At 40.4% G+C, this 21974-nt stretch overlaps 1 protein-coding gene across 1 annotated transcript in view; it reads left to right on the top strand.

Moving 5' to 3' along the window:
* Positions 1-1133: 1133 nt before the first annotated feature.
* The window catches only part of CAPZA2 (capping actin protein of muscle Z-line subunit alpha 2), a 55463-nt gene continuing 34622 nt past the window's right edge, over positions 1134-21974 (top strand). The window contains 1 exon segment of the mRNA NM_001168609.1: positions 1134-1275. Coding sequence (NP_001162080.1) covers positions 1237-1275 — 39 coding nt within the window. The 5' untranslated portion in view covers positions 1134-1236.

The raw sequence follows: 21974 nt of genomic DNA on the forward strand, positions 1-21974 counted from the left end.
TTATCCCCTCCCCAGTCCCCAAAGTCCATTTTATCATTCTTATGCCTTTGCACACTAACAGCTTAGCTCCCACTTATAAGTGAGAACATAAAATATTTGGTTTCCCATTCCTGAGTTACTTCACTTAGAATAATGGCCTCCAGCTCCTTCCAAGTTGCTGCAAAAGGCATTATTTCGTTCCTTTTTATGGCTGAGTAGTATTCCATGATGTATATACCCACATTTGCTCTATCCACTCATTGGTTGATGGACACTTAGGTTGGTTCCATTTCTCTGTAATTGCGAATTGTGGTGCTATGAACAGGCGTGTCTAGCTTGTTTTTTTCCCCCTCAACACTATAGCCCCAGAGACTAACACAGTGCCCCGCACCCCGTTAAAGGACCAGAAAATATTTGTTGGATGAATAAAGGAATATATAAAGAGCAATCTTTCAATTATGGAGCGGGTCGTGTGTGTGTATTTTAATGAAAGCCGACTATTTAATTTTTTGTTTGTTTGTTTGTTTTTTGTTTTTTGTTTTTTTTTGAGACAGAGTCTCGCTCTGCCGCCCAGGCTAGAGTGCAGTGGCGTGATCTTGGCTCACTGCAAGCTCCGCCTCCCGGGTTCACGCCATTCTCCTGCCTCAGCCTCCCGAGTAGCTGGGACTACAGGCGCCCGCCACCTCGCCCGGCTAGTTTTTTTGTATTTTTTAGTAGAGACGGGGTTTCACCGTGTCAGCCAGGATGGTCTCGATCTCCTGACCTCGTGATCCGCCCGTCTCGGCCTCCCAAAGTGCTGGGATTACAGGCTTGAGCCACCGCGCCCGGCTATTTAATATTTTTTTAAAAACAATGTTTAAAAAGCTTCTATTTGTCCACCTTTTCAGATTTTAGCTGGCAGAGTTCAAGACTTGATAGAAACATAACGAAGGGCTCAGAATGTACTCATCGCAGACTGAGCCCATATGGTCACTGTGGGGAGAGAACGTTACACTCACGATGCTAGCAAGCCTGCTGCAGGCGGCCCCGGGAGACAACGTCCCCCGCCCGGCCACCAGGCACCCGCGCACGCGCACAGCCGCGCTCAGTCCCCGAGGGCCGGGTCGAGGGAGGCGGGGCTCTCGGGGCGCGTGCGCGGCGACCTGAGCGGCGGGCCCCTCCCTTAGCGGGGGCGCGCGGCGCTGAGGACCGCACGGAAGCGGGGAAGTCAGGTGGCCGCTGCCGCCGCCGCCGCCGCGGTTTGTCGCCAGAAGGAAGATGGCGGATCTGGAGGAGCAGTTGTCTGATGAAGAGAAGGTAAGAGTCGTGGGGGTGGCGGCGCCGGCCGTCGGGAGCCGGCTCAGCCCGGGCGGGTGGGCCCAGAGTCTGGTCGCGGGGGATGGGCATTGGCTCGCAGCTGGCGGTGCCCTCGTCTGCCCTTCTTCCCCCATCCTTGCTGCGCCGAGTGCCTGCCCCTGTCCGTCACCCGAGGCCCCGCGCGGGGGCAGGTCTTTGCCAGGCCTGCTCGCTCCGCTCCTTGTAGGGTGTGTACTCCGAAAATAGGAAGCGGGAGCCGGGCGACGGCGGGCGGGGGCGCGGGCGCGGGGGAGGGCGGCGGCTGCCCGGGACTCTCTCCTGCTATCCGGCCGCGGAGCCTGCGCCGGGGGCCGGGGACCGGGGACGCAAAGGGGTCTGCGTCCGTGCCTGGGAGCGGCCCAAGGGCAGTGCCCAGCGCGGCGGCCTGGCCTGTGAGTGTAGCGGCGGGTGAGGGGGAAGGGAAAAATCGCTTAGGAAGCAGACCTTCACTTCTCCCTTCTACTTCCCCCTCCCCAAAACAAAACGCTTCCTTTTCTGATTCTCTACGGTTTATCCCTTTTTTTTTCCCTTTCCCTATGGAGGCCTCTCTCTCCCCCTCTCTCTTTCGTTTCATGGCTCTAGCAGTAAGCTTTGCAGCTCCCATGTTCCCCGGGAGGCAGCGGAGTTGCTCACAAAAAGACGACCCCTTCCCCATAGTTGTTTTCTGCCCACGTTGTCAGCATTCTCCCCGGGGGTCGATTTGGTGTCACGTCACCTTCCTGCTAGGACTTCTTCCGAGAGGGGAAATTGTTCTACTCCTTTTACTGTATGTCAGATGCTGTGACAGCAGTGGAACCAGATGAACTACTTAAGTTCTCAGATATTTAAAAGGAGCAATGGAATAATTCATTGAACTGCTGCTCTCTTAATTCGCCCCTTTCGTTTGGCTTTCGTGAACGTCCCATTCCTGAGGGTGGTGGGATAGGGGAGAACCCTGCTAATTTTGACTGTTTCTCGGAAAGGACACTGACGTTTCTCAAACTTAGAAGTAACTGACAGAACATACGAGTGAGTTAGTTGTAGGGTTGGAAATGTCCACTCTTCGTTAAAGAGTGCTCCATTTTTAAATTTCAAAGCAGTACAGCCAATGGAGGAAAATACAGGTACATTTAGGTACGTTGTGGTGTTTAAGAAATCCTCGTGTAAGTCTAAGAATATTTTCATTTGGGACCCTCTGCTCTAGGTGTTTTTATATGCTGTGTTCTTGCACCGAAATAGAAGGTTCTGTCCCATTCCCAATGTGAATGGTCAGAAGTCAGCCTCATCTTTATTTTCGGAAATCTGTCTTTCTCTTGTGTTGTTTGGTGAAAGTGATAATACAACAACAAAATGGGGGCGAGCAACGTCTCCATAACCCACAGACCCAGTAGGCAGATCCCTGTATCCACAAAAGTTGCTATACAGTATTGAATGTATAATCTTGGTAAATAACCCTAAGTAGGTGACTGAAAATGTACAGGAGTGCACAAACGCATATTTAAAATTGAGTCGTGCTAAAAAGCTTAAAAAGAGATTGTCGTGTTTTTATTCTACCATTCTTAAGTGGTGATTAGTAGCTCAAGTGGCTAGAAATCTAGCTGAAGAGAGAATACTCAGTGTGGGAGTTAATAAGACCTGCCATGTGTTGTAAAGGCCTAAAATTAAAAAGTTTTTTAAAAATGAGATAACAAGATGCCTTATTATCCGGCACTCTCAGGGCACTAAGCTTCATAAAGAGGAATGAGGAGGTTCTATGTCTTAAAGCCTGCGCCGCCTAGTAGCAAAATGTTTTATGGTTAAATGAATGAAAATTCTAATTTGATTTTTGGTGTTTTGTAAGAATATTATGTAGATATTTTACATATAAATTTCATCACTATATTTACTAATTTAAAAACTGAGAAAACTTTTAGGTTAAATTCAAGTAACCAGTTAAGTGAAATTTTAACGTTCTTGTCAATTGAGATATCTAAAGGTTGTTTTCATTTTGGGGCAGGAGGATGTGTCCAGTATGGGATCAGAAAACAGAGAGGACTTAAAAGTGATATTTTGATATTACTCTTTGTACGCCTTATTGGTAATTTTCAAAAATAAGCTGTCAAGCTGGGCATGGTGGTTTGCACCTGTAATGCCAGCTACTCTGGATGCCAAGGTATGGAGGATTGCTTGAGCCCAGGAGTTGTAGACCAGCCTGGGCAACAAAGCGAGACCTCATCTCTAAAAAAAATATACTAAGTTTTGAATACTTTTAAGTTTTTGAGATTTCCATTCTAGATTGCAAATCTGAGGAAGGGAAGCTGTTAAGATGTATCTAGTACTGTACTTTATATATGCTTGGCTCAGTTAGATCCATTCATTACTTAATTTGTTGTTGTAAGAGGTAGTTGTTCTATTTCCATTTCACAGATGAGTAGAGTGAGGTTCAAAAGCTTTAAGTAGTTCACCCAAGGACAGTCAAGATGAAGGTCTTGTTACATTATGCTCTCTTCTTTTTTTTTTTTTTGAGACAGAGTCCCCCTCTGTTGCCCAGCCTGGAGTGCAGTGGTGCAATCTCGGCTCACTGCAACCTGTGCCTCCTGGGCTCAAGCGATTCTCCTGACTCAGCCTGCTGAGTAGCTGGGATTACAGGCACTTGCTACCATGCCCAGCTAATTTTTATATTTTTAGTAGAGGCGGGGTTTCACTATGTTGTCCAGGCTGGTCTTGAACTCCTGACCTCAGGTGATCCACCTCCCTCGGCCTCCCAAAGTGCTGGGATTACAGGTGTGAGCCACCGTGCCCAGCCGACATTATGCTTTCTTAAACAAAATTGATAAAAACCTCTTCTGGTTTTGTCTCTTCATTTTTAATTTGTTGACAGCTTATTTTGAAAAAGGAGAAACGTTGGTTCTTCCTTTTTTCTTTTTTAGACAGGGTCTCACTCTGTCACCCAGGCTAGAGTGCAGTGGTGATCATGCCTCACTGCAACCTCAACTTCCTGGGCTCAAGCAGTCCTCTCACCTCAGTCTCCCCAAGTAGCTGGGAGTACACGCAGGCGTGCCACCACACCCAGCTAATTTAAAAATTTTTTTTATAGAGACAAGGTCTCACGATGTTGTCCAGGCTGATCTCAAACTCCGGCTCAAGCAATCCTCCCACTTGGGCCTCCTAAAGTGCTGGCATTACAGGCATGAGCCATGATTCCTGGCCCTTTTTTAAAAAGTAATACCAAACAAGTAGTGTTAAGTTCTAAATTTTTGTCTTGATCATTTTAGAATAAAGCTTATTATTAACACATTTAAATGTGTTATGCTACTGGTAGGAAGCATTTTAGAAATTAATCTAGAATAATAGTTTTGTTTTTTAAAGTCATACACAATTGCTTTTTGAGGCTATCACTATGAAATTTAATAACCTTTTCTCCTTTGGCCACTGGGTGAATGGGAAATAAATTTAGCTGAAGACCACAATGAAGTTCTTTAAAGCTCTTAACTTGTATAGTGTGTCCCATAGACTTTTTTACATAGTTACAGAAACCCTAGACCCAAAACAGTTCATTGTCATTCCTGGGTCAGCTGTATTGTACAGTAAAGCATTTTTGTGAATTTGAAATTATATGAAATAGTTGTGTAAGACTCAATTGAAAAGACCCATTCCGAAACCTCTCTCTGGATGAGAGATTCAAGTTCCAGAAGGAATACACTTAGTTACTGATGGGAAAGGATCTTTTTTCTTCCTGTAACCCTTTACTTCAATGATTACAATAATCTATCCCATAGCTTCAACTTTTACGTCTTTGCAGATGTCTCCCAGGTACATAGCTGTAGCACTAACTTCTTTCCAGATTACTGGTCAGATTTTTATCTGCTAGTCATGTTCACTGGAGATGGTTAATTAGGTACGTACAAATGGAGCTTGCCTAGAAGTAAATGTATGAACTCCCTTCTTCTTTCGTCTCACACAAAGGGGGATATAATCTATCTCTCTTGATAATTTTTTCTCTTTAAAAATCTTTATTCCCATTATTCCAGTCATCCTGGTTTTTAATTTCAGCTTTATTCTAACTTTTTTTGGCCCCGTACCTTACAATCAACTGGTAAAAGTTGTCACTTCCATCATCAAAATGTATTATACAAATAACTTATTTCTTGCTTGAAAAGTCAATTCATTTATATTAATACTTGGTTTATTATCTCTTCATTGACCTGATTATTAAATAATGTTTGGTAACAAAATTTCACTGTACAAACAGAATGCAACTTGATTATACTTGTTCTGTGCCAACAGTTAAGAAGTAAAGTCAAGAAAAATGTCTCATATCCATTCTTTCCCTTCTGTTGTATTTGCCACTGTTAGGCTTTTACTATAAAGTTTCTAGACTAATTCCTCCTGTTTCCTGTATCTAAGCCATGCTTTATTGTGTCATTTATCTACTCTCAAAATTTTAGTGCCTGGATCCTCCATTGCCTTTACAAGGAAGTCCAGCTCTTAAAAAATGGTATTCATGGCCTTGTATTCCATTTTAACCTAAATAGTTCTGACATTTTCAATATATATTGTTACTTAATCGTGCTGTGAATTTAGAGAGACTTCAGAGAACTGCATACTAGTTCATTTCTCTCTCTCTCTCTCTTTTTTTTTTTTTTTTTTTTTTTTTTGAGACAGATTCTCATTCTGTCACCCAGGCTGGAGTGCAGTGGCACAATCTCAGCTCACTGCAACCTCCGTCTCCCAGGCCCAAGCAATTCTCCTGTCCTCCTGTCTTAGCCTCCTGAGTAGCTGGGACTACAGGCACATGCCTGTGTGCCTGGCTAATTTTTGTGTTTTTAGTAGAGATGGGGTTTCACCATGTTGCCCAGGCTGGTCTGGAACTCCTGAGCTCAGGTGATCTGCCTGCCTTGGCCTCCTAAAGTGCTGGGATTACAGGCGTAGGCTTGAGCCACCACTCCCAGCCACTGGTCCATTTCCAGCACCTCAGATAAATTATTTAATCTTAACTTCAGTTTGCTCTGAAATGTTAGAATGTGGTAGTAAGTTATCTTCTTCATTAAGTTGTTGTAAGTCTATTGGGCTTGGCATGTAGTAAGCACACAATAAATTGTAGTTATTTTTCTCTGCTCATGACTTTTCATCTACTTTGAGTATTGGCACTGCTCCCAGGTCTGTCCCCTTTTTTGAAACATGAAAATCTCAGTCATCCCTTAAGATTTAGCTTAGATTACACAGCTTTTTTAGCCTCTCATCTGAACTCTACAAGAGATCGTTAGTATTAAATGCAATTTTGCATAATAGTTATTTGCTTACTGTTTTTTCCCTTTTCCATTGGAATTCCTAAGTGCAGAATAATGTCATCTTTAGCATCTCTCATTACTCTACATGTGCTGAATAGCATGGCTCTATCTGTAGTTTATATACTTCTCCCTTAGTGACTGGCTTCAGAAATTTTGTGTATGTAAAAACAATAGAAGCTGCCATTGTATTTCATAATATTAATGTAAAATTAGAAATGCTCTTATTGGCTGGGCGCTGTGGCTCACACCTATACCCCCAGCACTTTGGAAGGCTGAGGCGGGTGGATCACCTGAGGTCAGGAGTTTGAGACCAGCCTGACCAACATGGTGAAACCCTGTCTCTACTAAAAATACAAAAAATTAGCTGGGCATGGTGTCGTGCACCTGTAGTTCAAGCTACTCAGGAGGCTGAGGCAGGAGAATCACTTGAACCAGGGAGGCGGAGGTTGCGGTGAGCGGTGATCGCACCACTGCATTCCAGCCTGGGCAATAGAGCAAGACTCCATCTCAAAAAATATTAAAAAAAAAAAAAAGTTCTTATTAATGAGAAAGTAAACTCAAGCAGAAAGCTATTAATGTAGACAATATTCGTTTCTAATTTCATTCTATAGATAAATTATGTTATTTCACCAATAAAATACAAAAATTTCTGTTGCAGACAAGAACTTGACAGCAGCTATAACATTAGTGGAGTTTTTCAGACTTTACACATTAAAGTAAATTTGTAGTAAATTTTCAGTGCATTTGGGAGCCATTTTTGCATGAGTAGTTGGATAGAATAATTGCACGTTAGTGTGAGAATACAGATATGAAAACACTTAGAGAATTTAAATAATTTTTAAGGTTGAAAAGCATAATGGCTAAACTTGACCTGTGGTTCCAAGCTATGACCTAAAAGCCTAATCAGTCACCTGAAGCAAAAATTTGTTAAAGTTATTATAGCACTAATTTGTAATAAGAGATTCATGCATATCAAAGAAAATGGGGTCTTTGTCTTCTGAAAACCACTCTTCTAACAGGTTCCATAAACATACCGATGGCTGTTGTCAAAAAAGGAGTATTTCATAAATTTTATTTTGAGAATTAAGTATAGTTTTTACATTCTTGCTCTTATGACATATTTACATGTCTCACTATGCATCTAATGGCTGAGAACTTTTCTTATGCATTCTAATTCACAGTGTTTCTACTGAAAATGACTTTTGAAATTGTTTACCTCCATCTTCATTCATTTACCAAATATACCATATTTCGCTGATTTCAGTACTGATACTTTTTTAGATTTTAAGATCTCTGAAATCAGGCTGCATTGTTCAATCAATGGCTTGTAATATTTCATTGGTAGCATTTTTCCTTTTTTAGTGGTACATAAAGTTAGGCATCTTATATTGATTGTGAATCAGGATAGGCAAGGATATAGTTCAGTAACAAACGTCCTAAAATCTCAGCACAAGAGTGTTGAATGTGGGAGCTTTGTACTGCATCTCATTCATTCGATGTACATCTAGTGTGGGTCAACAGAGAGCCCTGCTCAGGGAAGTAATTTAGCTTTCCAGTTGGTTAGAGAGCTTCCATCTAAACTTTTTTCTCAGTCACTGCAGAGGTGGGAAGGAAATGGAATGAATTGCACACTTTTTTTTTTTTTTTTTTTTTTTTTTTTTTGAGACAGAGTCTTACTCTGTCACCTAGGCTTGAGTGCAGTGGCACAATCTCGGCTCACTGCTACCTCTGCCTCCTGGGTTCAAGTGATTCTCCTGCCTCAGCCTTCTGAGTAGCTGGAAGGAGCTCACGTCACTTCTCCTCAGATTTCAATTAGCTAAAGCAAGTTACATGTATAAACCTAATTTCAGAAAGGTCAGGGAAGAAGAGGCGAATTGGAATATTTGTGAATAGCAATAATGACAGCATAGATTAAGTTTTAAATTCACTAAAGTGTAGTGATCACCTGGAAGGTGGATACAATGCAATGCAAAACTGTAGATTCAAAGGTGAATTGGACATATATAAGATACATACTAAATTGGGTCTAAAAATTTAGAAGATAGAAAAACTACTTCTGCTTAGGGGCATGGTAAACATCAGTTGGGGTCAAACTCATACCAGAGAGCACAACATAGGGAAAAATAACAGGAAAGTGGGAATGAGCAGGCAGTGAGTTTTGTGTGAAAAGAATTCAGTTAAATAGTTGAGTGTCTACTCTATCTTCGGTACTTTTAGAATAAGAGATGCAAAGGTGAATTGTGCTGTTTAACAGCTCACTGTCAGGGTTTTTCCACCTCAGCACTGTTGACAGTTTGGGCCAGATATTGTTGGGCGAGTAGACGTCCTGTGCATTGTAGGATGTTTAGCAACATCCTTGGCCCATGTGATATGCCACTACCACCACCAAGGCTTACCAATCCAAAATGTCTCCTGGTGGACAAATTACCCCTGGTTGAGACCCATGGGTCTAGATAGATTAGAGCTAGTAAGAACAGTTGAGAACCTGGCTTAAGTGGACTTTAGGACCTGGTTTAAAGTCATCCCACAGGAAATGGAGGCAAAAAAGATTGCTAATAGATTTTAGAGTTGGAATCAACAAGACTTGGTAAATGAATATAGGGGAAAGGCATGAGTCAGATAAAACTGTTAACATTGAAGTCTGGATGACTGGGAATTGGTACCACTAGTAACAACTGGAGAACACGGGAAAGAGGATACCCAGCTGGGAGAAATAATGGTGAATTTAGTTTTGGTTGTACTGAGTTTGAAATGCTAGTTTGTTTATGTGAAAATGCCTAGCAGATACGGGAGACAGAGAAACAGCTTGGAAAAGAGGTCACCTCCAGAGATTATATAGAGATTTGAGAATCCTTTTTGTGGGTTAAAGCGAGATGGGATAAGCCCTTTAGGACAAAAAGCTTAGACTTAGGAAAGAGGAGAGGGCAGGAAGCATATACTTAATACTTTGATTTGAGGAATAAGAAGTGGAGAGAGACCTAAAGGGGAGGAGAAACCCTTGAAGTCGAAGTGTTACCTATTGATAGCTAGCTAGCACAGAGTAGGTGCTCAGGTCACAGAATGTGAAGAGAATTTCAAGAAGGAGCAGTTGCAGAGATTAGGGGTATGAGATTGAAAAAAGCCTTTGGATTTAAGAGAAAGGAATGAGAAACAAATTACACCTACTCTATGCCCGGCACTTTAACATGTATTCTCTCTATTAATTGTCAGAATAACCTTGTTATTATCTTCATTGTACAGACAGGAAACTGGTGCAGTTAAGGCTATTTAAGTGGTGGACTAGGGATTAGTGGCCTTCAAGAGAATAATTTTACTAGTGTTTGGAGCAAGGAGTGGAGAAACATAAGCCAGATAACTGGAGTCTGTAATAAAAAGTATGTATTTTCCCTTTTCCAGAAATGGCCTTTCAGTCTTGTTTGCATTCTAAACTACTCATCTTTGGATAACCAGACTCAAGGTCTTTCTCCTCTTCTTTTGTATCCTGACCTATCTCTGCTCCCTTAGCAATGTGTACTTATCTTTGTTATAGCATTTACCAATTTTAATAGATTTACCCACTGTCCTTATTTCCTGTGTTCTTCAGAGCCGGGCCTTATGTCTTCATCATCTTGGTAATTCCAGTAGAGTGCCTAGCATGTATTAAATCAGTGATTTTCAACTCTGGCTGCACATTAGAATCAACTGGAGAGTTTATAAACAAAATGAACACACAGGCTCCTCTTGTGGGTGAGGCCTGGAGTATCCGTAATTCCTTGTTTTTTTTTTGTTTGTTTGTTTGTTTGTTTATTTTGTTGTTGTTGTTTTAAAGCTTCCGAGGTGATCTGAATGTGCAACTAGGGTTAAGTTTCACTGTATCACTGTATTAGGGGCTCAATAAATGTCGACTAAAGGATGAGTGGAGACAGTAAGTATAAATTATTCTTAAAAAAATTAGTAGTGAAACAAAAGAGAAAAATATGTATTACTACTTTGTTTTTTCCTGCTATTTCATTTTAAGAATACTTTTTTTGTAAGAGAACATTCTAGGGTGTACAAGGGAAATGATTCAGAAGGGAAAAGGAAATTGAAAACGTAAGATAAAGAATAGTTTACATAACTTATTCTCTTTTAGTTGATGATAATGCCTACTTTGGATACATGGGTTTCTTCATATTTTAAATAAATGGTAAAAACATATTTAAAGAAGAATCAATGTTGAGTTCTGTAGATGACCCAGTTTTAGGTTAAGTGCTGTGGGCCCTGTTTTTAATTACCAATCAAAATGATAATTATAAAGGAAAAAAAATTTTGAGGAAAACTTACTAAAACAAATTACCACTCTTAAGTTTACCTGTATTAAAATAAATTCACCTGAAACACAGACATGCAATAGTGATCACTTGGTCATAAACTATTTAAATGTCATAGAGTTCAAAAAAGTAGGTTTTGTCTCCTTTTTTACCTCTAATTCTCAAAAGACAGCCATTTTTTAGAGAGTTGTGGAAAACAACCTCAAATAATTCTTTTAGTTGAAGTGGAAAAGTGCATAATAGCTCCTTTAATTTTACTACCAGTGTCTAAAGTAGTGACCGTTTTTGGTGTTTCATTTTCTTGAGAATCAAGTAAAACCTATAATTCATTTCACAAGGGGACTAGACTAGACAAATTTTACATCTAAAGGCCCTTATAGGACATGGGTGCGGTATCTGGTCACCCTTCAGAATCACCTGGAGAGATTTTCTAAAACATAGATTTCTAGGTTCCCATTCTCTGGAAGTAGATTCACTGGGTCTAGAATAGAGGGTAGGAATCTGTATTTTTTCCAAGCTTTCCAGGTGAGTCTGACCGCCATTCATATCTGAAAAATTCCTACCGTACTATCTCCTTCCTTGATCATGGCGGCCCATACCATGTGAAAATTATAGGCGCTGTAGGTAGGATTCTCAAATAAAATACTGATGCGTCAGTAAATTTGAATTTAAGCTAAACAGTGAGTCATTTTTAGTACAGATATTTCCCATAGTAGTGTACCTTTGGACTGCAGGAGAGTGCAGGGTCCTTTGCCTCTAAATTTAATGCCTCTAGATGGCTGTTTTGGGGCTTTTTTGTTGTTGTTGGGTTTTTTTGTTTTTCGTTTTTTGTTTTGGTGCTGTGTATTTGTGTACATTTATGTCTGTGTGCTCCCATGCACATACATTGTCTGCTTTTTATACTTTCATCTTTATTTTTTCAGTTGCTTAAGGTTTAAAAACATTTTTTAAAATTTTTATCAGTTTACCATTTTTATAGCTGCTTTGGTGAGGACTCCATTTCTTGTTAAGGAATTGTTTTCTTCAGACAGTTTTTAAATCTCCTGAACTCAAGTTTTACCTTAGTGTTTGAAAACATGTTGCCAAATGTTCAGCAAAGGCAGCAGAACAATCTGGAGAATTCATGGACATAGGCAGGTGAAGTAACTTTAATTTTGCCATCAATTTCTGTAAATTGTGGTAATGAATGACAACCCACGGTAAACTCTTGTGTTGTACCCTCATGTTCTAGGTGGTAATTATAAAACTGAGGTAGCACTACCAATTGCTTATGACTTCCAATAATAAACACATCTTGAAGGGCCATCATAGGCTGAGGGAACCCAGTCACTTCCCCTGTGGCACTTCACCATGGAGCTTGTCTTTGCTTGAGAAAGGTACATTCTGTACCATTAATGCAAAGAGTGACACAGTCAAGGATTGCAAGGCAGAAAGATACATGTGAAGCTTGTGTTCATCCAGCCCTCCTTCCCTTTGTTCTCTTTCCCTGATAAGTTTTTCAGCAGTGTAGGTGTAAAATTGTACATTTCCAAATTCCATATTCCAAGTATTATAGGCCATTAGAAGTACTAGATGTTTTTGCACTCACTGCTTTTTCTGAGGTGTCACTCAAGGCCAAAGGCAACAATTCAAAAACCTGCTGATACTTGCCTGGTTCATCAGGGTATCCCGTAATGATACCAAGGCTTTTGATCACAGCTTCTCATACCAAATATGCCTTACCTTCCATTTAAGGAGGACTAGGGTGTGAGGAACTTCTTGAGGAAAGTAAGGCACCACTACTCCATAGGATTTAGCTACAAGTAGTGTCCTTTCTGGGTCTTTGTGACTCACCTCTTCCCATCACTGTGGTAAATGTTCGGCTTCTGCATGTGTTGGCCCGACATGATGTGTGAATGTCATAACACCAGTTAGTATCACTTGCCTTAGCTCTTTATCTGGCCTCTTGATCATACTAGAAAGAACGTGGAGAAGCTGATTTTTCTTTTTAGATTCAAGATGTAGGCATGTTGTGTACAATCTGAGGGCATCAACGTCTCTGTCTTTGCCAGCAGCACGTCAAGTACGATGTATGACAAGCAGCGTCCAAGCATCAGCACAAGGCGTTTTTCACTGCAGTCAGAGACACTTCTGATCCTAAGCGACATCTGCTGACACTTGACAAAAAGAAAGTAGTGCATGGTGGAAAGCAGAAGACAGTTTACTGTGGGGTTTATCAAAATGAACTGTGCTTTTACTTGATGGAGAAAATAGCATTCTTTCCTTTCTCTCCTAAGAGAAGGGACTGGGGAATTCTCTCTAAGAATAGTAGAATCAGGCTGGGCACGGTGGCTCATGCCTGTAATCCCAGCACTTTGGGAGGCCGAGGTGGGTGGATCACTTGAGGTCAGGAGTTCGAGATCATCCTAGCCACCACCACCATGGAGAAACCCTGTCTCTACTAAAAATACAAAAATTAGCCGGTTATGGTGGTGCTCACCTGTAATCCCAGCTACTCAGGAGCTGAGGTGGGAGAATCACTTGAGCCCAGGAGGTGGAGGTTGCAGTAAGCAGGGATGGTGCCAGTATACTCCAGCCTGGGCAATAGAGCAAGACGCCGTTCCAAAAAAAAAAAAAAAAAAGTGGAATCAACAACAACTGGTTTTGAAAGATGAATATCCTTCTTTTTTTTTTTTTTTCCCTTGCCTGAACTGTTTACGACTGAATTCTGTTCACTTTCTTCAGTCTTGTAGGGATTCCAAAGAAGGTTGAATGGAATCATAAACTACCAAATGGCAAAGTGTTCATTTTTGAGGATGGCAATTTTAGGTCTTCTAATTTGCTCCATCAAAGACCATTTGTCACTATGTAATAAATTAATTTTATCTTCCCAATTTGTATACTAACAAGGAGTTCTCTCCAGGTTGAAGAGTAGAACAAGTGAAAGAAGATTGCCTAAAATTGATGTAAGAGCTTCTAATTCATTTTCTTTTACTCCGCTAGCAGTATCCACAAAATCTTTCCCAGTTACTTGATCACTTCCAAAGTCTCAGTAGATTTGCAGTAAATTGGAGGGATTTTTTTTGTTTTTTGTTTTTGAGACAGGGTCTTGCTCTGTCATCCAGGCTGGAGTGTAGTGGCACAATCACAGCTCACCGTATCCTTGACCTCCCAGGTTCAAGTGATTCTCCTATCTCAGGCTCCCAAGTTGCTCCCATGGTGCTCACCACCATGCCTGGCTAATTTTTTATTTATTTTTTTCTCATTTTTTGTAGAGACAGGATCTTACCATGTTGACCAGGATGGCCTCAAGTGATCCTCCCATCCCAGCCTCCCAAAGTGTATAACTCAAAGTTCTGATCATTGTTTTCATCTGAGGTGTTTATTGATGTAAACTTGCATTCTTCAATAAAAATTCAGTTGCTTAGAAGTTTAAAGCACTCAAGAGGTTTGACTGGCTCCTGCATTTCAGGGCTCAGTTTGTAATGTTTTCGTTCCTCAGAAGGAACTTTGTTTTCTGCTGCCTTTGTCAGTTTGGCTCGGATCTTCCTTTGTTAAAATGTTGTTGTGTGTCAACCACTTCTCTCCTCCCTTCACATCCATTGGCTGATAGGAAACTAAATAACCACACTTGTAAATTTATGTCTGAAAAAAAATTAATATGATTTGTGGAGAATCTTGTGTTCTCTTCTAATGTTTAGACTATATGTCACCTTATTTGCTTGCTTAAAACATGTTTTTAAGTATCTGAATTCCTTGCTTCCTGTGTGCCTTGGTATGTCCCCAATTACATATCTTAAATTCAGGCTTCACCGGTAAGTGAGATCTTGTTTAAATGGCCTCCTCTTCACTCCATTGCTGGAGGGGTTCTTGCCCTGGAATTGGGGGGTTGACAGAACATACAAAACCTGACACTGGACAGATGAGATTGACAGCAGTTTATTAATCACGAATGCTCAGCAGCCCAGGAGAGAGGAGACAGCACACCATGCAGGCCCGCATGGGAGTTGTGCTTGGTTGGGAACAGAGTGAAGAACAGTCGGGCTGTAGGAGACAGACTTTTAGTAAGTATCAAGAGGGTGGAGTGATCCCTGGTTCTCAGGGCATGATCCATTCATTGTTTGATAATTCCAAGGGCTGGCAGGGACCCGAAGCTTGCTACTCAGGGATAAGAAGGAACTGTGTCTGTTCCCTGTGATAAAAGATTGTTTGTCTAGGGGACCTTGTCTGTGGGAGCAGAGTGAAGAGAACTTGCAGTTAGGCCATTCAAGGTTCTCCCTGTTTTCCCAAAGTGTCAAGGCACACGTAATATTGAGCCTTAATTTTAGGCCTTAAACCACAAGTCTTAATAGTACTAGCTAGTTATCAAAGGTATTTGCTAATGATTGCTGTACTAAATAATGTAACAAGAAGTTTTTAATCGTATAATTTGATCTTAGAGTTTTCCTTTCTGTATGACCTTTTCTTCTGATGCTTTGCAAAGTTTAAGATATTCTGCTGCTGTGTGCAGCTTCACTACAGTAAATAAAAGATGGCCAAATCATGTATATGAAGTGATATGGTGACAGGAAAGACAAGAGTTCTTGTTTGAGAGACCTAATGGAGTGATAAGGCTCCAGTTCTGTGTATATGTGGGATGACAAAGAATGGATAGGTTGTAGGAGCTAGAAAGTGGCAGAAAGATTACAAAGGTAATAGCTATTATTTGAGTGCTTACTCTGTGCCAAGCACTTTTCTAAGTGTATTATCTCATTTACTGCTAGTGAGGAAACTGAATTTAGTTTGCTTAAGGTCATGCAAGTAGTAAGCAGTGGAGCTGTAGTCTGAATCCCTGCTTAATGTTATTTAAGAGCTTATGCTGTTAACAGTTAATATTTTACAGCCTTAGAAGAACCTTATATATCATGCTAAAGACTTTGAACTTAATCTTGTTGGCATTGGGGAACCATTGAGTGATCTTGACAGGGAGGAAACGTCAGAATTTACATTGAAAAATACCAGTCTGGTGGCAAGGTGGAAAATGAATTTTGGAGAAAGATGAGGCCAGAGGCAGGACAGCTTTATAACAATCCAGGAACAAAGTGCCTGGGTCCGAATAAAATGGAATGGAATCAAATAAAAGGGGAATGGACTTGAGACAGATACTTACTGATCATGTGACTGACTGTAGGAGAGAAGTGTGGAATGATTTCTAAGTAGTGGCAATAATTTTATCAGGAACAGAAGGCAATACATTTGAATGAGAAGAGAAGTTCAAGGTATCTTTGAGGCATTTTGATGGAGATCTCTAATAGATAAATTATAGTTAGAAAAAGGATAAGATCTTTATCTTGAGTGAGGTTATGATAGGTGTGTAGATTTGAGAGTTACTGTGTGGTGATGATGGAAGCAATGGAAATGGATTACCTAGAGATTTATTTTGTAACTCACAAAGAATCGTCATAGAAGACTTTATGCTGTATTGGGAGGCGGCTATGTAAAAAGCTGAGGACTTCATCCAGAGACTTCATTCAGAACTTAATTCTGGATTTCTGTTTTCTCTTTCATAAATTAAGGGTAATATCAGCTATATCAGAATAATCATAGATAATATTGTATTTTATTAGGGCCTGAGGTATAAGAGTTGAGAAATAATGATGCATGTGATCTCCCTTAGTTTTTACCTTTGAAAACTGAGGTTTGCAGAAGTTAAAATAAAAACAAAATCTTGGCTACAGATCATTTGCCTTTACTTACGTAAAGCCCCACATCTTAACTGCACATTGCCACCATCTTTCTCTCCTGTGTTGCTATTACTGGTGTTTGAGGTGAGCAGGGTCAAGTGGAGGGGGAAGGGTGACATCCCAGATAAGAAGAAATGATGTTGATGTATGGCAAGTGAACGCACTGCAGACAGCACAGTAATACATGGGCATAAGCCACCCTTGAACACTGTAGGGCACAAAGAAACTAAGATATAATCACTTGAAAATGTCTGTACTCCAGGTCTACATTTAAGAATATTGGCCAGGCGTGGTGGCTCACACCTGTAATCCCAGCACTTGGGGAGGCTGAGGCTGGTGGATCATGAGGTCAGGAGTTTGAGACCAGCCTGACCAACATGGTGAAACCCCATCTCTGCTAAAAATACAAAAATTAGCTGGGCGTGTGGCATGCGCCTGTAATCCCGGCTACTCAGGAGGCTGAGGCAGGAGAATCACTTGAACCCAGGAGGCAGAGGTTGCAGTGAGCAGAGATCGTGCCACTGCTCTCCAGCCTGGCGACAGAGTGAAACTCCATCTCAAACAAAAAAAAAAGAAAGAAAATACTGGGACTATGCTAATGCAGACATACTTCTTATCTACTGCTATTGCTGCTAATAATAATAGCTAATATTATTTATTCACCCAAGGTCACATAGCTAATGACTAGTAGAGATTAGAAATCCAGCCTGGTCAGTCTGGCTCCAGAGACCATACTATAAACCATTACATTAAACTGTCTCTTTTTATTGGGATAAGTTTTTGTGATTTCTGAATGTAAATTATTGAAAATTAACAATCTATCTACAGTAGCAGTCTCCAGCCTTTTTGGCACCGGGGGTCCCGTTTCATGGAAGACAGTTTTTCCACAGGGGCTAGCGAGGTGGGGATGGATGGATGGGGGAATGTTTCGGGATGAAACTCTTCCACCTCAGATCATCAGGCATTAATTAGATTCTCATAAGGAGCACACAAACTAGATCCCTCGCATACACAGTTCATACTAAGGTGTGCGTTCCTATGAGAATCTCATGCTGCCGCTGATCTGACAGGAAGCAGAGTGCAGGTGGTAATGCTTGCTTGCCCACTGCACCTCCTGCTGTGTGACCCCGTTCCTAACAGGCCCCAGACTGGGACCTGTCTGTGGCCTGGGGGTTGGGGACCCCAATCTACAGAATTGCATTAGTGGTAACTCTCAAAATGTTCATTTCATTGAAAGACTACATTCCCTGACCATTTTGAATAAATGGGAATTTATTTGTGCTTATAGATTTATTCAGCCTGTAATCAGTAACTACTGATTACAGAGTATGGGGCAGAGGAAACAGATTCTGCCTTGGAGGGAGGTTAAATGTTTATTTATTCAGCTAATATTTGAGGGTCTGCTATTTGCCAGGTACTATTTTAAGCACTCAGATATGGCAGTATATAGGCAGTTTCTCCCGCTCTGATTTTTTTTTTTTTTCCTTCCCAGACTAAATCAGTGCTAAACTTTGAGGATTTTGAAAGCAGAGGGCCTGGAAAGTTGGCCAATTTTTTTAAAGTAAATTAAGGTAAATACGTTTAACCATAGATGACATATCAAAAAAGTACTCATTTATCTTGCTTTATTATAAAGTCTAAACTAGAGCAGTTTATTCTTGAGTTTCCAAAATCATGAGTTGGTTCAAATAATTGTAAACAAACAACAGTAGATATGATTACATTTTGATTAATCAGAACTCAAGTAATTAGAATCCTCTATTTAATCCAAAATTATTTAACTTGATTTTAAGGGGATGATGGCTCACTGTGAACTGCAGCAGTGCCTACTAGAATTTTTTTTTTTTTTTTGAGAGGGAGTCTCACTATGTTGCCCAGGCTGGAGTGCAACAGCACGATCTCAGCTCACTGCAGCCTCTGCCTCCCGGGTTCAAGCAGGTCTCCTGCCTCAGCCTCCTGAGTAGCTGGGATTACAGGCACCTGCCACCGTGCCCAGCTAATTTTTGTATTTTAGTAGAGATGGGGTTTCACCATGTTGGCCAGGCTGGTCTTGAACTCCTGACCTCAGGTGATCCACTTGCCTCGGCCTCCCAAAGTGCTGGGATTATAGGCGTGAGCCACTGTACCCTGCCTTTTTTTTTTTTTTTTTTTTTTTTTTTTGAGACAGTCTTGCTCCGTCGCCCAGGCTGGAGTGCAGTGTGATCTCGGCTCACTGGATCCTCCCAGGTTCAAGTGATTCTCCTGCCTCAGCCTCACGAGTAGCTGGGATTACAGGTGCCCAGTACCACACCTGGCCAATTTTTGTATTTTCAGTAGAGACAGGGTTTCTCCCTGTTGACCAGGCTGGTCTCCAACCCTTGAGTTCAGGCGATCTGCCCACCTTGGCCTCCCAGAGTGCTGGAATTACAGGCGTGAGCCACCACACTGGCCATGGAAAGTCTTTAAAGTCAGTTGGTGAGGAGGATTAGAAAATTAAATTGCTTTCACATTACTTACATTGATATTTTTGTAGTGTTAACCAAAGCCTCTATTAAACTCTAGAATAGCATCACTTCTTGCTGCCTGCTAATATTATTGAATATTTAGGACTTTCTTGAGGGAGTCACATTCTTATAATTACTACTTGAATGATGACTGCTAACTTCTTTGGATACTTATCAGAAGGGTTGTTGGAATTTACTAAACTATAAGATGTGTTTTTTTAATATCTCTGATAAAGAAATAATTTATATTGTTTAAATAGGACTAAATATGTAAGATCTTTTTTTTTTTTTTTTTTTTTGGTCCAGTGAGGAAAAGAAATATACTTTAGCAAATAGTACTAGAATGTTTTATTTATCCATATAACAGTGTAATAAAAAAGAAATAGAGCCCCATCACACGTAAGACACAAAAATCAATCCTGGGCAGATTGAAGGACTAAGTACAAAGAGCTGAACTTTAAAGTTAGAAAAAATATAGGAGAAACCACCCAGCCTCAGAGTAGAGAAGGAATTTTTTCCCCCAGTCTTTAAATACTTGACTGTATTAAGGGCATTCTCTTACAAAACTACAGTACAATTATCTGGCCGGACGCGGTGGCTCACGCCTGTAATCCCAACACTTTGGGAGGCCGAGGTGGGCACATCACGAGGTCAGGAGATCGACACTATCCTGGCTAACACGGTGAAACCCAGTCTCTACTAAAAATACAAAAAATTAGATGAGCGTGGTGGCGGGCGCCTGTAGTCCCAGCTACTCCGGAGGCTGAGGCAGGAGAATGGCATGAACCCAGGAGGCGGAGCTTGCAGTGAGCTGAGCTCATACCACTGCACTCCAGCCTGGGCGACAGAGCGAGACTCCGTCTCAAAAAAAAAAAAAACAGATTACATCACTAATGCACCTTCCCCTCCACCCCCCGGGTTCAGGATCTAAACCAGAATCACACTGAATTTTGTTGTAATGTCTCTGGTCTTGCTTAATTTGGAACAGTTTCTCAGCATTGTTTATTTTTCATGACACTAACTCTTTTGAAGAGTACAGACTTGTTATTTTGTAGACCGTCCCTCAAGTTTAGTTTATTTGTTTCCTGATAATTAGATTCAGCTTGTGAATTTTTAGCAAGAGTGTCACAGAAGTGGTGTGTTCTCAGTATGTACTCTCAGGGAACACACGATGTCAGTTTTTCCATTTTTCTTATTACTGTTGATAACTTTGGTCATTTGATAAAGGTGGTGTATGGCAGATTTCCTCAGTGTAAAATTACTATTCTTTAGTAATTAAGTGTCACCTGGAAAGATACTTACAAACCATGTAAATATCCTGTTGTTTTATTCTTCTGCCCACCAACTTTAGCCTGCCTTGATGATTTTTGCTTGCAAGAATTACTGTGGTGGTCACCCAACGTGATTTTCTAATTCAGTCCCTCCTTTTACATTTATTAATTGGAATTCTATGATGAAGGGCTTTTCATTTTCCCCTATTCGTTAGTTTATTTCTTTATGCCCGTATGGACTCATAGATTCTTGTTTTATTCTGTGGGTTACCATTTGTTACTAACATTATTATGTAATGGGTTGCTTGAAGAATTATTATTTTTTTTTTTACAAAATAAACCCATAAGAAAAACAAAATACGAAAAAATAATGTTTGACAGTATTACTTTTGTATTGTCTCAGACAGTTGATGGTCAGGAATTGTTTTTTTTTTCCTCAGGGCTCACATGTATTTTGGATATTTTTTGAACACACCACTTTTATCTTCTGTATAGGTAGCTTTATAGTGACTAGTGATGTGTGCTCTTCTACAAGAAATGCAGCAGAATGGAACATTTTTTTATGTTATATTTGTTACCTATGTGTATATTTTATACCACATAATGTTTGGAATCAAGAGAAAGAAAAAAATATAATTTCAGGATTTAACTCAGGTTATACTTGAAGCTCTATAGGTTAACTTTTCAAAACTACTCTATACTTCTTGATGTGATTGTTGTGAGGTATGCCTATCTGCTGCCAGGGACTTTATCATGGAGGAATACGGTTAATTTCCCACCTGTAGCCCCTGGTCCCCAACAAAACTATGCCCCCAAAATCCTCAATTAGATTAGAAATGCAATAAAAGTAATAACTCTTTCATGATTTTGACTCCAGTTTGTCCAGAATTGACTTTGAAGAATAACATGTGGAGGAAGATGGTGGATAAGGAAAAAAAAGATTTAGCAGTGGGCTTAGAAATGTATCTAATAATTCACTAGACTCTTTTAAAAGCTATAATTCCCAAGGGCAAATGGAATGTATTTACTTACCCTCCATGTTTGTTAAACTTAAGGAAATACGTTTGTAATTATTTTCAGAAAATCTATTCTTGGGATCTCTTTTTAACTTGTACGATTTTTTTTTTCTTTTTTGCATTTAGAAATGAGCTAGAATAAATAATTTTTAAAATTAAAATCAGCGAGGAGGAATGTTGAGTCTGTAGCAGTGGATAAAAAATACCTGGATGATTGAACGATATCTTCTTAGGAAGACAGTCAAACTTTTGCTTTGAGAGACACACTTTCTTTTGTCTGGGGCCTGAGAAATCCAAAGGTCAGATTCTTAACCTTTTGAAATTCAGAAAGAACCAGATTAAAGTATTTCAGGCACAGTTGGTTTAATCCACATTGTGTTTGGGGTTCTCAGCTAGTCTGCTCCCTTGACCCTCCCAACCCTTAGTGGTACTTTTGACCCACCATTCACTTTGGATGTTGTGGAAGACAAGTAATACCTTTTGATTACTGTGTACATTTAGTGCAACCGCAAGGGCAAATAAGTTCATGGAATGAAAATGCAGTACAGATCATTTTTGCTTTCTTGGTGAAAACCCAAAATAGAGCTGACTAAAATTCTAAATGGTATATTGCCTTTTTTGGAAACAACTAAAATTTTTAAATCTCAACT

Source organism: Macaca mulatta, chromosome 3 (genome assembly GCF_049350105.2).
Source record: "Macaca mulatta isolate MMU2019108-1 chromosome 3, T2T-MMU8v2.0, whole genome shotgun sequence".
Taxonomy (NCBI): domain Eukaryota; kingdom Metazoa; phylum Chordata; class Mammalia; order Primates; family Cercopithecidae; genus Macaca; species Macaca mulatta.